Source organism: Vigna unguiculata, chromosome 5 (assembly GCF_037176805.1).
Source record: "Vigna unguiculata cultivar grain cowpea cultivar isolate G323 ecotype 2 chromosome 5, ASM3717680v1, whole genome shotgun sequence".
Taxonomy (NCBI): domain Eukaryota; kingdom Viridiplantae; phylum Streptophyta; class Magnoliopsida; order Fabales; family Fabaceae; genus Vigna; species Vigna unguiculata.
In genome coordinates, this window is record NC_140796.1 from 9,055,003 (window position 1) to 9,071,852 (window position 16,850).

The 16,850-nt window shown below is 31.9% G+C and overlaps 2 protein-coding genes, 1 long non-coding RNA gene and 1 pseudogene across 4 annotated transcripts; 2 read left to right on the forward strand and 2 right to left on the reverse strand.

Moving 5' to 3' along the window:
* The first annotated feature begins 674 nt into the window (after positions 1-674).
* LOC114184078 (putative WRKY transcription factor 26) lies at positions 675-3,700 on the forward strand. 2 transcript variants are annotated; one of them, XM_028071319.2, is made up of 5 exons: positions 675-1,113; positions 1,212-1,370; positions 1,899-2,527; positions 2,641-2,802; positions 2,911-3,700. In XM_028071319.2, the coding sequence occupies exons 1-5, from the start codon at positions 904-906 to the stop codon at positions 3,365-3,367; spliced, it is 1,617 nt and encodes a 538-aa protein (XP_027927120.2). In that variant the 5' UTR covers positions 675-903; the 3' UTR covers positions 3,368-3,700. The 2 variants fall into 2 exon arrangements, with proteins under 2 accessions (XP_027927120.2, XP_027927119.2); XM_028071318.2 differs by having other exon boundaries at positions 680-1,113; positions 1,896-2,527.
* A 391-nt stretch (positions 3,701-4,091) lies between these two features.
* Positions 4,092-6,221, reverse strand: LOC114184079 (CASP-like protein 4B1). Its single transcript, XM_028071320.2, has 3 exons — positions 5,808-6,221; positions 5,021-5,156; positions 4,092-4,478 (listed from the first exon to the last, which is right to left on the reverse strand). Exons 1-3 carry the CDS (start codon positions 6,077-6,079, stop codon positions 4,287-4,289), a joined length of 600 nt encoding a protein of 199 aa, XP_027927121.2. The 5' UTR covers positions 6,080-6,221; the 3' UTR covers positions 4,092-4,286.
* Positions 6,222-11,606: 5,385 nt separating this feature from the next.
* LOC146886042 (uncharacterized) lies at positions 11,607-12,450 on the forward strand. The gene is made up of 3 exons (XR_014994980.1): positions 11,607-11,816; positions 11,904-11,955; positions 12,240-12,450. It is a non-coding gene; the product is annotated as an uncharacterized LOC146886042 (long non-coding RNA).
* A 2,079-nt stretch (positions 12,451-14,529) lies between these two features.
* Positions 14,530-16,281, reverse strand: LOC114185628 (soyasapogenol B glucuronide galactosyltransferase pseudogene; annotated as a pseudogene).
* Positions 16,282-16,850: the final 569 nt, after the last annotated feature.

A 16,850-nucleotide genomic window follows, 5' to 3' on the forward strand; every position in this document is an offset into this window, starting at 1 on the left:
CTTCCTTATCTCTTTCAGTAACTCAAGCCAACAAGAAATCTTTAGGCATATAAACAAATAAAAAAGAAACGTCTATAACTATTTAACCAATTTCAGAAGTGAAAAACAACCTAAAGCTCCTCAAACAAAACGGTCCAATAAATTATTGAAGATAGACATTGAATATTGAGGTTGTTTCATAACATTAGATTTCTGACATTGGTACCACATAATCACAGACACCTCAACACAATCCAATAACAGAATCCTATTTTTACAAGCCGCCGTTCCCTCTCTCAATAATGTAAAATCTTTTTGTCTCCTATTTGACTGAAAATTTTTCTCCCAACTATTCAGATTTACTAACCCTTTTCTTAAAATTCTGTTTAACTTTCAAAGTTAAAAACTTTACTCTTGTTTTAAGTTTACTGAACATGAATTTTTTTCTGTATATTTGAGATCAGAAAGTGGTTATGATTGTAAACAATCTTGAGATAAAAATGATTAAAGATAATCATAATCATAATCTTAATCTTAATCCATATAGTAATTTCTTCTGATACAAAATCATCCAATAATTGTGTTATAATGGTAGCAAGTAGCTGGCAGGCTATGAGGCAACCCAGTCAAACCCACAAGTCTTGACCCAATTGAGTTTTCAACGGTCAAACATCTCTTCACCTTCCTAGAAGCACCTTCCAAGACTTTTTTCTGGTGATTTCAAGCTTTGCCATAAAATTATGCACCAATTCCCTCCTATATTATCACTATTCACTTCTGTCTCCTCTCCTTATATCATGCCACACACCACTTTCTGTTTTTCCAACATAAACTCAAAACCTAGCAACCTTTTCTTCAACAAAGAGGATATCTTTCACCAACCTTCTTTCCAACAATTGTAACAAACAACAATACTATAGTAACATGACCATGGGTGATCATAACAGTAACTGGGGAACTTCTGAATATAATCATCATCAACTTGGACTTGATGTTCCAAAGTTCAAGTCTGTTCAACCTCCTTCTCTACCTCTCTCTCCCTCTCCAGCCTCCCCTTCTTCTTACTTGGCCTTTTCTTCTGCTTTCAGCCCATCTGAGTTCTTCAACCCTTCTTTGTTTCTGCCTTCTCCAAAAGTAAGTTTCAAGCTTTCTCGTTCGTGCAAATAAGCTTCTCTGGTTTGGTTTCGTCACTAATTGTGGGGTTTTCTTTGGTGTTATGTGTGTGGTTTTAGATTTTTGCATCTCCGACTACTGAAGCTTTGGCTGCCCAGACCTTCAACTGTTCAGGAGAAGAACAACAACAACAACAACGTCACAAGGAGGATGAGAAAAACTTCTCGGACTTCTCTTTCCAAACCCAAATCCAATCTTCCTCAGGCATGCTTCAAGTGGTGAGCACTGTTGTCTTTTTGTCACTATTTCACTTAAACAAGTATTATTTTCTTTGTGTCTTTTTGGTTAATCTTTGATCATCAAATACACTTGGAGGCTGGTTGTTATTTATTCTCTTTTTTGTTTAGATATTTGGACTCAGTTTCTAATGTTAGCTTCATAGTTTTTCCTTTTGTCTCGGATCGCCTTGTGGGGTCAGTCCATTGTTTACTTGTTTTTAATGGTCCTTTGTATTGTTTTCTTCTTCTTTGTTAATCTTGTCTCTCTATTTTATTTTTGTTGGCATAAACACGGTTTGAACGGTTAAACCAGAACTTGCATAGCATATTCCAAGTTGAAAAAGTCTAAGCCAAAAGTATGTCAATGTGTGTTTCTATGTTTTGACAAACATTAAACTCCATAGTAGTGATATAATCAAGCTGCATAATCACAGTAAACAATGTTTGATTTATTGATGGCTTGAAACATGTTATTCTTGTCGTGTATTTGGATTTGTATTCTAACTACCTGTTTTACTTGAACAGCAGGAACCTCTTAAGAAGCAAGATATATGGAAATTCAATGAACCTTCAAAGCGAACCGATTATTCATCTGAGAGGACAGCAACAAAATCTGAATACCCTTCGATTCAGAGCTTTTCCTCAGAAATGGCATCAGGCAAAGCAGAACTACAAAGCAATTCAGTTCCTGGGTCTGGTCATTTTGATTACGCCAATGCATCTCAGTCTGTTAGAGAACAAAAGAGATCAGAAGACGGATTCAACTGGAGAAAATATGGACAGAAACAAGTGAAAGGGAGTGAAAATCCTCGTAGTTATTACAAGTGCACACATCCAAATTGCTCAGTGAAGAAGAAAGTTGAGAAGTCTTTGGATGGCCAAATCACTGAAATAGTGTACAAGGGCCATCATAACCACCCAAAACCACAGTCTATTAGAAGAGGAAGCTCTCAATCAATTCATCAACCTTCTTCATCTTGCACAAACTCGGGGATTTCTGATCAATCAGTGGTGACCCTAAGCAATCCACAAATGGATCATTTCTCCATGCAGGAAGATTCTTCAGCTTCTGTAGGAGAGGAAGAGTTTGAACAAACATCCCAAACCAGTTATTCTGGGGGAGATGAAGATAACCTTGGACCACAGTCCAAAAGATGGTAAGATCGATAAACGAAAGTCTAATGATTTTGATTCACTACTTTAGAATGAAAAGACAGAGTTTACTTGGTTTGAAATATAATGTAACTAAGTCTGATTCGTATTGTTTCAGGAAAGGAGATAATGAAAACGATGACTATTCGGCCGCAGGGAGTAGAACTGTGAGAGAGCCTAGAGTTGTAGTTCAAACCACAAGCGAAATTGATATACTTGATGATGGCTTTAGGTGGAGGAAATATGGACAAAAAGTAGTGAAAGGAAACCCAAATGCGAGGTAATTAACTGAAGAGAACAAATACCCTTTAGTCAATGGTTCTAATTCTAAGCGTTACAGTTCATTGCATCAATACCATTACTTAAATTGTTCACATTCCATGTGCAGGAGCTATTACAAATGCACAGCCCCTGGTTGTTCAGTGAGAAAACATGTTGAGAGAGCTGCACATGATATCAAAGCTGTGATTACAACTTATGAAGGGAAACACAACCATGATGTGCCTGCTGCACGTGGTAGCGCAAGTTATAACATGAACAAAAATTCTCTGAACAGCAACATATCAGCTCCTATAAGACCCTCTGCAGTGAACTGTTATTCTAACTCATCAGGTTTCAAAAATTCTCTCTACAATAATAATACCAGGCTTCCAGCAACCGGAAATCAAGAATCTTTTGCACTGGACAAGTTCCAGAACCCTGGTAGTTTTGGCCAATCGGGTCCAAACAAATCAATGAGTTCATACAACGATCATGCACCGTACTCACATGCTACATTCTCAAATGCCAAGGATGAGAGAAAGGATGACTCCTTCCTTCAGTCATTTCTGTCAAAGGACTTCTGAATTTGGCTCTACTTAGTAATATTATCCTGGATATGTTATTGTATAGCATATAGGATTTTAGTTACTCAACACAGCAGAACATGGACAAAGAATTCCCAATGTTTACTTGGTTACCTCATTTAGATTAGTGAGTTGAACTACAGCCATAGTGACAGTAAGTTGTTGCTATACTACCTGTCTGCTAAGTTTCTCCCAATAGAAACTTTGAACTTTATCATAGGATTTGACGGATGAATTCTATTATTCTTTTGTTGTATTTGTAGGAAAAAAGGTTTTCTTGGAAGAATCTTCATTAATTGATCTCGTAAGAATGCTTGTGCTGGCAATTTGTAATATGCAGTCTCTACTTTTAGTTTATATTAAATGATTTGTGATGACTGATGAATATCAGGAGGTCCAGGATTTCCATAAATTTTTACAAAGCCATCTCAAGGATTTTGATAAACATTCAATTCAAAGTCCTTATTGCCCTCAAAACAAAACATAATCCTTGATGGAAATTTTGATGATAATGAAATGTTTAGTGACTTTTGTAGTAAACTAGTGTATAAATTTTGACAGTTGAAATCTCTAACATTTTAGGAAGTCAAGTCTTTTATTGCTATGGAAACAAAATGAACTTCAGTTCTGACTTCTACTGCATGAGTCACAGTCAGGCAAGAATAATGCATTCCCCACATTGGTTTTTCTTTTTTGGCCAAACTGGTCAATAAACAGTCTCAAATACAAGAAAGGAGATTAAACATTACATGTATTGGTATATTGAATCAATATCAGATCTCACTGTTTAACATGTGAACAGAGCCAGAGAGGTGAGGTCTGAGTCCATTTCTCATCTTTACTATACAGAAAAATGTGATTTGTATAGAAGTATGAAAATGTGAAACAATAATAGGGAGAGTTTTGCACAGTTCCTCCTTCAGATATAAGGTTGAGTTGATAGTTTGTAGCCAGAAATAAGGGCTGAAGCTGCTAGAGACAAAAAGGCAAAAATAGACATGCTAATTGCTGCAGCTGAAGCGTCTGTAAATATATTGTCAGCTCCTGTCCTCATTCTATTTGTCAATGGAACTGCTGAAGATGCCGATGATATCAAAAGATATGCAGCAATCTGCAACCAAAAACGTTGTGCAATTAACATTTGTAGTCCTTCAAAGGCAAATATTTCGCATATCATAGCCAATCATAAAGGTTGTGATTTTGAATAAACAAAAATACTTTAAAGCTCTGAATAATTCAAAATGAAGCCTCTACGAACCGATGGATCATCTGAATATTATATGGTGGTTCCATCAGTTGGACTCATTAACTTGTCCAAAACTAAGGGCAATAAAAATCTCCCATTATGTGATTGCATTATTGAAGCATTTAAAACGTCACTGCATCCTTATAAAAACATTTCATTTTATTACTAAATATTTGAAGCTAGACAAGCTTTCATTTTCATGACTTCCTTAGAGGTAACTTCTGAAAGACGTAACAAGTTTCCAACCCAATCTTTTAACACTGGTGATAGCTCTCAGCTCAGCCACTCAGCCTCAAAGGGGGCAACAAATTTTGATTCAACTTAGACTTAAACACAAGCCATAGAACCAGACATGGGATAAAAAAAAGAAGCTGGATCGATGAAATTAGAGAAAAATGATATCAAACCTGATCACCAACAAAGTCAATTATAGCTGCCATTTTTGGCTTAAGCATTTGTTTTGCAGTGGAAAGTTCACGAATTTGACGGAAGGCTTGGCCTCCAGTGTACAAACTAGACAAAATCGCTATAGCTAGCAAGTACCTGTCATTCTCCAAATCACAATTCAACTTCATCACAATCGTGAATCCACTATCTATATATCTCAAACTGAAGTTTTGTATGATGATTCAATCAATTATAATTGTCATGATAAAGATTACACATTTTATATAAAAGTTATTTAAAGTGTGATTAAAAAAAAAAAAAAACCACATGTACTGTATCCTTGTCAGAAACAACCTTACTTGAGTTGTTGTGAACAAGTTGGAACAAATTCTGACAGTTAATTCACATATTCAATGCTCTTTAAGGGGTATTGATCCCTGGTGTTAAAATAAAATTAAACTCATTATTTTGTTGGTTTCTCACAGTTTTTCCCTTTAGAAGATAACAATTCACACACCAGATGCGAACACCTCTATCAGTGGAAATTCGAGCCTAGGTTTGATTCACTGCACGAGAGACTAGTCATTTTGGTTAGACTAACCCATCTTGTTTATTTAACTCATTATATTTCTAACATTTATCTGTCTCAAAACCAATCAACTATCCTAACAACTCAGACCAACGAATAGTTTTATCTCACATCTCAATTCTCAGATCAACATTAAAAAAACAAAAAACAAACAAATCTTAGACCAATACCCATGGTTCTTAACCCAAAATTCCAAAAGAAGGGTGTCAGATTTCTACCTGTACTCTTCATATTTATCGAAATCTCTCCAATCGCCGTGTTTATTGCTGGCCATGACAATGAACGAAATCAGAGACAAAAACAGAGCGATCCCTCGCAGTGCCAAGGACGCTCTCTTCATCAAGTCCTCCCTCTTCCACCGCCGCAGGATTCCGGCTATTCCCCCGCCGCTGGTGGCCGACGTCCGTTGGCTCTCACTGGGCGCAGAAGGCGCCGCTGGCGGAGTCTGAATATGTATCTTTGGCGACGAATTTCCGTCGAGATTTGACATGTTGTGTTTGGTTTTAGATTGGGATTCGAAGGAATTGAAGTGAAAGAAAAGAGCGTAGTTTGGTGTTTTTGTGTTTGCTTATGTAAGGTGGCAATGTTGGTAAAATCGTTATGGAAGTTATCGAAGTTTCGGGGAACACAGTGGTAGGAGCTGACGCGCGCGTTAGTAGTAGCGAAGATGACGTGGCGTGATGCCATCGGTTGAAGGAGTGAGAGTATAACAAAAAAGGGAATGATAGCTGCCACAGCAATGTTGCGGTGATGGCAGGACTGGGAGTGCCAGCGTGGCAATGGAGATAATTACATTGCAAAATTATTTTTTTATATAAATTTTTAGTAAAATTATAAATTTACTTTTATTTTTTTACTCTATTTTTTAGTTTTTACGTTATTTAATATAAGCGATTGATTTAAAAAAAAATAGTACATCAATCAATAAAACACACTGAATTAAATCAAAAAGTAAAAGATTAAAATAAAAGATAAAAATTATAATATCATTGTTTAACTTTTTATTCATCTAAATACACTATAATTTATCATGAATTAAATTTATTTAAATACAAATTTTGTCTTCACCTCTGCGTAATTAATAAATATATTAAAAACACATCTTATGATATCAATTAAAATGAATTATCCTCGATCTTAATCTTTCATTTATTGTATATTAAGAACTAATTAGATTAATAATTTCTCATGTTAAAAGGTATTGAATTCTCATTTGTCTTCACTATATCAATAATAATAATAGAGTTAAATATGTTTTTGATTTTTCAAGTTTCAGCGAAATTTGGAATTAGTTCCTCATCAAAACTTTTGACCAATTTAGTTTTTCATCTTTCAAAATGCATGAATTTAGTCATTTCAATCAAATTTTTGTTAAGTTTATCTGATGTTTCAAACGCATTTCATGATAGTATTTAAATTATTTACACTGTTTGACACATTTTTGCTTCAATATTAACTTAACTACTATTATGAAATGTGCTTGAAACGTTAGATAAACTTAACAAAATTTGATTAAAAGGACTAAATTCATGCATTTTAAAAAATGAAGGACTAAATTGATATAAAGTTTTGATGAGGGACTAATTCCAAAATTCACTGAAATTTGAGAGACCAAAACCGTATTTAACCCATAATAATTTTTTTTTTTTGCAGTTTCCTATCTCCTAAAAGTCACCGTTTTATTCCGTTTCATGCCATCCTATTCCTGTCATCAATCACTTCATATGAAAATATAAATAAATTTTGTAACAACAGAATCTTATCGTAACAAATTAAATAAGTGTATTTTTTACCGTTTGACGAAAAAAAGAAGACGAACAAAGCCATTGGTGAATTAAATTGAAAACAGCCTTTAGAAACACTTTGATTCCTTTCCTCCTTGACCCATATATACATACATTCAAGATAAAATAAAACTACACCCAAAATGTCTCATGATAATCAAAATTAACATGTATTAAACTGCTGAATGGTAGATTGCTAAGTTAAAACGTATAAATATAACAAAATACTCATCAAGTACGAAAATATACGTATTTCTTACGTAAGAATTTGCTTCCGTGTATTGGTGGAAAGTAATTTACTTTTTTAAGTGATATATATATATATATATATATATATATATATATATATATATATATATATATATATTATATAATATGTGTGTATAATATAAAATAATTAAATTTCTTTATTATATTACATGTGTATTTTTATGATACGCAACTTGCTTCTAAAATAATAGAAGCAAGTTGATCAAAAGATATTACAGACCATAATAGGTGATTATTTTATTTAAAACATAATTAAAACCATTCATTAAAAGCTATTTTATTAAAATCCACAATAATCCTATACATTTATCAGACTTGAACTTTTTTATCTTTATGAAGAAAGGAAAAGAAATCTTAAATAAATATTCTGTTATTTTTGGAAAGCTCGAATTATATATAATAATAATAATAAATATTTTCACTAATATTGTTGTTTTGGGTTATATATTAACCCAAGGTTACAAAAAAGGTGATATAATGAATGATCACAAGGTGCCTGAAAAAGTCTCATAATTCAAAATTTGCTAAAGAAGACGAAAAAATATATGTTATTGAGCCTACTGATCAATAGTATATTTAATTTAAATAATAAAAAGGTGAATATTAGTCTAAAAAAAATGAAAATATATCTCTAAGTAGATTGTTGTCGTCTTTGTAGGTATCTAGAAGTTTATGTAATTGGTTACTTTGTTAGTGATTTATTCATATATGATAAATATGTTATAGTCGAGGTATTAATTTTTTTTTTTTTATATTTAACTGGTGTAAATATATGTGTTATGGCACTTGTGTACTTTGTAAATAGGTTTAAATACCTTTTTGGTCCTCATCTTTGTAGTGTTTGTTGCGAATGGTCCTCATTTTCAGAGAATGTTTAAAATGGTCCTCATTTTTACCAAATGTTTAGAATGGTCCTCATTTTCGCAATTCGTGTTTTATTTGGTCTTTTTCTATAACGCCGTGGCACGATTTGTATCAGGGTGTATTACGTGTACTGTACATGTGGCTTAATTAGATATTTGGGGATAAATAAGTGAGCTAGGGTTTTGGTAGGGAATGTTTGGGCAGTTGGTGAGTTTTGACAATCTTGTTCCTCCATTCCCAATTGGTATTGCTGCAATCTTCTTCTTGCAATCCCATTATATAGGTATGTTACGATCCCAATCTTCTTCCTTTACCTCTGGTTGTAATCGTTGGAGGCAACCGTATTGTATTACTTCGTGTACTATTGGTGATTCAATGAGAAACGAATTAACCCCGATTTGTAGTTGCAGAGAGATAGCTGCTTTGAGGATGACAAGAACTCCAAAGAATATTGGTAGAAAATTTTGGGTACAATCTATTTTTATTTTTGTGTTAATAATAAATTGGTTTTAATTTTTGGTTTATTGATTTACAGAGTGGTGGTTCTAATAATGTGGGCTGCAACTTTTTCAAATGGTGGTGTTGATGAAAAGGATGTCATCATCATGACAAAAATGAGGCAGATTAATGATTTGGAAAAGGATGTCCACAATTTCACCTTCCACTTCAACATCACTATTCACACCACTGGCATCCCCAATCTCTACTTCAGCAGTCTCTTCATGGGCCTCTACTTCACCACCGTGGTGGACAATAACATTAAACCTATCATCACTCATTGCCCTAAAGTAAATTAAATAGATAAAAAAGATGTATTATTAAGCCTACTTTAATGCAATAGGGGACCACTGCTGCAATCAATTACAAATAAAATAATGGGAACCATTACACCAACATCGACAACCGACAAACAAATCAACTGAAATAATACCTCACCGAACCCCACCTACAGACACAAACTACACAAAATCATGGAAGTAATTTAGAAACCATGCAGAACATCACAACAATCGAAAGACAAACAAACCCAAAAATAGAATTACGAAAACCCTAACCCACGAGCAAACACAACCCAGAAAACCTTGAACCCACTTACTTGTTGATGATGATTAACTAGAAAATTGAAATGAAGAGTGCAACAATGATGAAATGACAAGTATTAGCTGCTTCCTCTGCAAATCTGAACTCAAGAAAGACGAAGATAAAGAAATTTCCCTAATTGCAAAATTTCTCCTAAATTGAAAAATTAACGTTAATTAGCCACCTGTACAGTACACGTAACAGACCCTAATACAAACCGTGTCACCTGTACAATGTTCCGTTAATATGTGTGATATTATATTAGTAGGTAATGATATTGTAATTTTATTAAATTAATATATAAAATAAAATTATATTTATTAAAAATATTGTACTTTTATTAAGTTAATATATAAAATAAAATTATATTTATTAAAAATAAAGTGAAATATATCAGAAAATATGAAAAAATAACGGTTGATGAATAGAAAAAAGGGAAGGAGCAGAGATAAATGATTTTATAAAAAAATTGTAAAAATAATAATTAATTTTAAAAATTTTTATAAATAATTATATTTTAAAGGGTAAAACTAAAATTTTAAAATGTAAAGAAAAAAGAAGAAATTTTATTTATATAATATTATATATATATATATATATATATTAATATATATGTAAAATAATTATCTTTCTCATCATGAAAATATATCTGTTATTAAAATAAGAATAATAATCTATATAACAATGTAATGATAATAGCAATGATAAATAAAATTATTTTAGTTGACTATGATTTCTTTTTCGCGTTTAAAAGGTATGACTTTTATAATGTAATATCTTACAATCGTCATTTTCAATCTTTATTCAAGCAAAATATCTTTTACTTTATTCTGTTTATCTAAAAAAAATAAATAAAAATATGTATTATCTCCATTTTCCATAAATGTTAAGCCAAAAAAATTATTTGCAAATATGATTAATTATTAAATAATAATAATATATTATAACACTGAAATTTTCTTATTTTTTTATGTATATTTTATATTCATATTTACACACAAATATATTTTAAAATTACAATATTTTGAATACTATAATTATCTCACGCATGCATAATAGAAGAGAATAAATAAAATAGATAGATAGTTTCATTACATGCACAGTTATTCTACTTTTTTTTTAACCTTTAATCTTTGTTTTAAATATATTAATAAAAATAGAGAGAATTGGAATAGTTAGAGGCACATTTAAAAAAATATATTATCGTTTGTATGTAAGGGATAATCAATAGGTACCTATATTTTATTACTCTCAGTTCTTAATGTAAAATAAGATAGAAAGTAGAAAATGTATATTAATGAAAATACTAATAAATTGTCTTTTAATTTATAGAAGTTTTTGAATTCATTGCATATAACATGTGGAGGTTTAAAGAAAAAAGAAGAAGAAAATATTTAAATAAATGAGTATGTATCTTAACATTAAAATAAGAGTATTTATTAAATAATAATCAATGCTAAAGCATTGAATAAGATAATAATATTATTTATATAGCTTCAGTGAGAAAGTATAGTTTCTTTCAATTGACATTTTCTCTTAACAGATGATATTTAGATAATGGATTACGATCAATTACGTTTAAATACATAAAATATAATATTTACTTTAAAATATAATATAATAAATAATAAATAAAATCTTTCGTATTTTATAAAATAACTTATTTTACTGTTTCATAATTAATTTTGTTAGAATAAAATTAATTTTATTAGATATTTTTTAAATTGATATGTAATATATAATAATTAAATATTAATAACTGTATTTTATTATTATAATAAAATAATTATTAAAATAAAAATAAAATAATAACGAATAGAATAGAATAATATTTTATAATAAAATAATTAAAATAATATTCACAATTTATTGATTTAATTATTTGAATATATTTTTATTATTCCATATAACTTTTTTATTTATTGAGATTTTATATTTTGATTTAAATTTTAACTTATATGTCCAATAAGGATTTCTTACATTACATATGATACCATTCAATTTCTTCACACTCTCCATTCATTTTCCTTCCCTCAAAACAATCTCACTTTTCCTTTTATATTTTCTTTCTTTTCCAACTCTAAACTCTACCCTATTAAAAATGAATTCAGTTATGGCAATATTTTGTTGTTTTCTTGGATGTGTTTTTCAGTAATTTGTTATTAATCCACCGTAAAACCTGTGTTGTATTTCAAAGGGTTTGTTACCCATTAGGTAAAAATTATGCAGGTGAGTTGTTTGAGAAAATGTTTATTAGGAGAAAGATAAGCATACCTTTCCGTGTTTAGCTAATGTTTATTTGTGGGGGTTTTTCAGGCACCCATGTGAAGGGAAAAGGTGTTGGGAGTGTTTGGAAAGGGAAGGAATTGTGAGTAAAGTGGTGGGAAAAGAGGCTATGGATTGTAACTTAAGAGTTGGTTCTTTCAAATTTGTGCTTTTATGGTGTTTTTGTTAGAAAGTCACCTATCACATGAATGCTGGGATTTTTCATTACTTTACTTGATTTCGAAAGAAAACTTGACAGTTACCACAATCCCACATCATAATTGGACATTAACAAAGCTCTAATGCTGTTTATACCATTTTTATATGGTGGATGAACTTAATTTGGTTTTGTAACCTTCATCTATTGTGTTGTGGTTTATGATACAGGTGCAGGGTTCTAACATCAATCTCACCCACCACGAGTTATTTGTATGTGCTTCATACTGTGTCCAATCCCGTAAGTCTGTTATTTCATTCTCAATTTTATTGTTCTTCCACACCAAATTTTAATCCTTACCATTGAAAAAAAAAAAGAAAGCTATCAATCAGGTAGAGGGAATGTAAAAAAGCGAGCTAATCCAACATAGACGGATTAAGATAAAAGTGAATTAATTTAATTTGGTTTACTTTTTGTGAGTTTTATGATAATTTGTTTTTATTTTATTTTATTTTATATATTTATTGTAGTGTAATTAAAATAAATTAATTTAACATACTTTTTTTAACTGTGTAATTAAATTGTTAGTATATTTTATTAAATATTATTATAAAGATATTATTAAAATATGAAATTACATAATTTGTCAGATAAATTAATTAAATATCTGAATTTTAAAATAATTTAAATAGTAAATAATTATAATAAAAAATTATAAAAAATAGTAAAAATATAATAAAGAATTAGTGTTAACAATAATGTATAAAAAGTAAATTTTTATACAAAAACTTGGTTTTAGTAGCAAAGTTAGTGTATATAAATGATAGATTTTAACGTAGATTTTCCCTCCATCTAAACGGAAAACAATATTAAATAAATATAAATATTTTAAAAGTATCATGTAATTCGTATATATTATTATATATATTAATTTTGTAATAAATATTATACCATAATAAATATAACAAATATAATTATGAATGTAATAAGTATGCTGATAATTGAAATCACACATTTCACGTATATATTATGAATAGATGAAGAGTTTGTTGACCAATACTTTCTTTAGGGTGTGTTTCTTTGGGGGATGGATGTTGGAGAGAGTGTGAAGATGAATTTGTATAGATTTGGGTGGATAAATTTTTGTGTTTTTTTTAGGAGATTTAGAGGGTAAAGTGAGTGGATTTAGAGATAAGTTTTATGAAAGTTAGTGAAAGATTTGATTGATGTGATAGATAAAATAAATTATAAAAATAGATAGAATTAGAAAATTACCAAAATACCCTTGATGAAAAAAGAGAATGATTTTGTAATTTGATGTTATAAAAATAATTATAATTAATTATTACAAATTAAAAAAATATTAAAATTATATAAAATTTTAAAATAAAAAAATTAAATTTCCATGACTGTAAAAGAAATTATACAATTAAATTTTAAAAGAAAGTTAAACAATTGAATTTTAAACAAAATTTATATGAAGTTTAAAAAAAGTTTAAAAGAAGTAAAAGAAAATTAAAAAAAGTAAGAAAAAAGTAAAAAAGAGTATAAAAATAAAAAATAAAACCATCGACACCGGTGTAGTAATTGGTGTCATCCTTCACAAAACAAGGCATCGGTTACGTAACCAGTGTCATCCCCCTTTTATAACAACAACACACCGGTGTCATCTCCCTCCATAACACACCGCAACATTCTCACAAACAGCACCGCAACACTGGTGCATTACCAACAAACAACCACACCACCACCTCAACGCACGGCCACCCCTTTTGCTCGACCACCACACCCCAAACCACCTCATCTTCTTCCCCCTCCCTCCGTGCACTCAACAATCACACACCATAACTCACCTCTCAAAATCGCGGATGAGCTTTACAAACAAACAAACAAGCACCGGTCACAAACAAGCAAAAAGCGAAGGGTAATTTCGTAAAGAATTGATTATACTCGCTTATCCTCTCATTTTTTAGAGGATGAAATAATACGTCCATCCCTCAAATCTTGACTTTCATATTTCTTCAAATGACTGAAACCGAACACGCTCCAAAACCAAATCCGCTCTCCCAAATTCACTGAAACAGTCAAATACACTCAAACGAACACTGCCTTAATGTATCTAAAACAAAGGACTAGAGAATGACAACACAGTTTTGATGGTAATTCTAGCTGAGTTAAAACCTTTTTTAGAAAGCCAAGGTTGAAGATTTATTTATTAATGGATACTGACAAATTCCTTCTGATGTTACTACTGAGACTGCTCAACATATTATAACAATTGTTCTTTCAGTAATTGAGACAAGGGACACCATCATAGTCTCTTTGTGTTCTCAGTGTCAGCAGAACAAAGAAACGATGGAGCATCTGTTCTTCAGCTGCTCTTATGCTTCAAAGCTGTAGTAGTGGCTTAGTACTGTGCTAGTATAAGTATATTTGAAGCTTCTATTAAATCTCTTCTGTAGGTTTGCAATGCATCTTAGAGTGTGTTAGTAAAAGGTTTGGTAATGTTGGACATTCGTATAAGGATATTAAAAATAAGATATATTCTGCCGTAAATATGACTTTCTGTATCTGCAAAGGAAACATACCTTTATCTCCATTTTACTTGCTATTCACTAAAAGGCTAAGCAAAGCCTTGGGAACAGGATTAATGCTTGACAGAAAAATAAAATTTTGGTGTGATTCAATCTTATTTAAAACCTTCCTCAAGACTAAATTTTTGTGTTTGTTTTGTCAGCAGCTTTAGATTCCTTCAGTGATTTTAGCTCATCTAACAGCTGCATCAAGCTGTTGTAAGACGATCCACCCTCCTCTATGGTCTTCTTGGAAGCACCTGCAAGTTCTCTTGCTCTCCTTCTGATTTCTGTGCTCTCTTCTTTTCCCATCAACTCTACCACAGCCTTTGCAATCTCTTCCCTTCCCACCATTGCATCCTCTCCCAGGCTTGTCCAGAACTTGTTTTCTTTAGCTCCCACCGGAACTCCAATCTTCAACACATCAACTAGCAGCTTCTCGTTGTAAAATTGCTCTGCAAACATTGGCCATGTGATCATTGGCACTCCAGCACTCACACTTTCAAGGATCGAATTCCAACCACAGTGAGTCACTATTCCTCCTATGGCAGGGTGGTTCAATATCAGCAGCTGTGGTGCCCAGTTCCAAATGATATAACCCTTCTTGCTTCTTTTCATCTTCTCCTCAAACTCTTGAAAGAAAATGTGTCCATTGTGATTTTCATCTTTTTTTCGTGCAACCCAGATGAAATTACAGCCAGAAATTTCGAGCCCGTGAGCAATTTCAACAATTTGAGCATGAGGGAGCCTCGTGAGGCTCCCAAAACTTACATAAAGTACAGACTCATTTTGCTTAGAGTTAAGCCAATGTAGCCACTCTGAATCTTGTGCAAAGTCCTCCTTGTGTCCCCTAGTGACCTTTTCCTCACCCCCCTTGTTAGCCCAGGCTGAAACTGGTCCTACACTCCAGCACTTGATCCCCTTTGTACTTTTATAAAGAAGCTCATAATCACCTTCAAGTTCATGAAAACTGTTGCACAGTGTTCCATAACTTCTGATCTGTGATTCATAGGCTTCATTCATTAAGTCTGAAAATTCATCCTTAGTCTTTACCCATTGTTCTAGCTGCAAGTTGGTCATCTCAATATTATGTGGAAGACCAGGAATTGAGAACTTCTGGGTGGCAGAAACTAACCTCTCATGAGGCTTATGCTTAGTGATAAAATGAGTCGCACAGCTTGCGAAATGGCTTGCACTGTAAAAGTAAAGCCTTGGAATGCCTAGTTTTGCAGCTGATTCAACTGTCCAAGGATACAGCAGATCAGTTACAAGACAATCTGGTTGCAGATCCTGAAACAGAAGCTCAAATGGACCTTGGAGCATCGACACTCCATAAAAGATTTTACCAATTATATCTGGGGAAGTGCCATCTTTGAGGTTTTCAGCACCATCAGGGAGACCAAGTTGGGCTGTTGGGAATGGTACCACTTGAGTTCTGATGTGGTATCCACTATTGAAGTCACTGTCTATGGCGTTTTGGAATGTCAAAGCATTAGCATGGGTAGTGATAATGGTAACACTAACACCATATCTGGCAAAAAGCCTTGCTGTATCCACCATGGGGTTCAAATGACCAGGAGATAGATATGGTAGAAAAATTACATTGAGTTGGTGGGATTCTGTCTTCATTGCAAACTGTGCTTAGAAAAAACCACTCACACTTCTCCTTCCAAACACAAATCACAGCTTGTACCTCTCTTTCAACTTTCCACAGCCATTTTTCAAGTAGTTAGTGCTATTCTTTTTATATGACCACTAGACTTAAAACAAAGAACCATTTGCATTTAATTATTAACATCATTTGGCCGGTTCTTGGTCTCCCCGTTCTTCTTGACATGTTTCTTTCGTTAGCTTCTGCCACAAACGGTTAGTGAGATCATTTTATTCATGGTTAACTTCTTTTTTAGTAGCCTTTTGAACTGTATCTTCTTGTCTCCTACTTTTGTTTTTGTTGGAGTAGTTAATGTCAAACTATCAATGCATAAGAGAACATACTACAATAGAAAAGCTTGTTTATATTCTGCAGATTTTTTTTCTTAAATAGGTGACATAACATATATTTATATTAATATGGGATATTCTAAGATATGGAATAAAAGGAGAGATTATAAGAGAGTTCTTATTTATAAGGAATAATTGCTCCTATTTACAAGGAGTAATTGTTGGGAATTTCTAATAGCTGTCCATAAAAGATATAAAATAATAACAAAATACATTTATACACGTTAACGGTTAAAACAAGGTTTGAAATAGACTACCATATTTTAG

Bases quoted from the DNA above. Each gene is read 5' to 3' on its own strand.
- LOC114184078 (XM_028071318.2), top strand. From the start codon at position 904: ATGACCATGGGTGATCATAACAGTAACTGGGGAACTTCTGAATATAAT. The intron at 1,114-1,211 runs GTAAGTTTCAAG...GTGTGGTTTTAG, and splicing joins TGTTTCTGCCTTCTCCAAAA to ATTTTTGCATCTCCGACTAC. The intron at 1,371-1,895 runs GTGAGCACTGTT...TTACTTGAACAG, and splicing joins CCTCAGGCATGCTTCAAGTG to CAGGAACCTCTTAAGAAGCA.
- LOC114184079 (XM_028071320.2), bottom strand. From the start codon at position 6,079: ATGTCAAATCTCGACGGAAATTCGTCGCCAAAGATACATATTCAGACT. The intron at 5,157-5,807 runs GTAGAAATCTGA...GGAGAATGACAG, and splicing joins GATAAATATGAAGAGTACAG to GTACTTGCTAGCTATAGCGA. The intron at 4,479-5,020 runs GTTTGATATCAT...TTTTGGTTGCAG, and splicing joins TTGACTTTGTTGGTGATCAG to ATTGCTGCATATCTTTTGAT.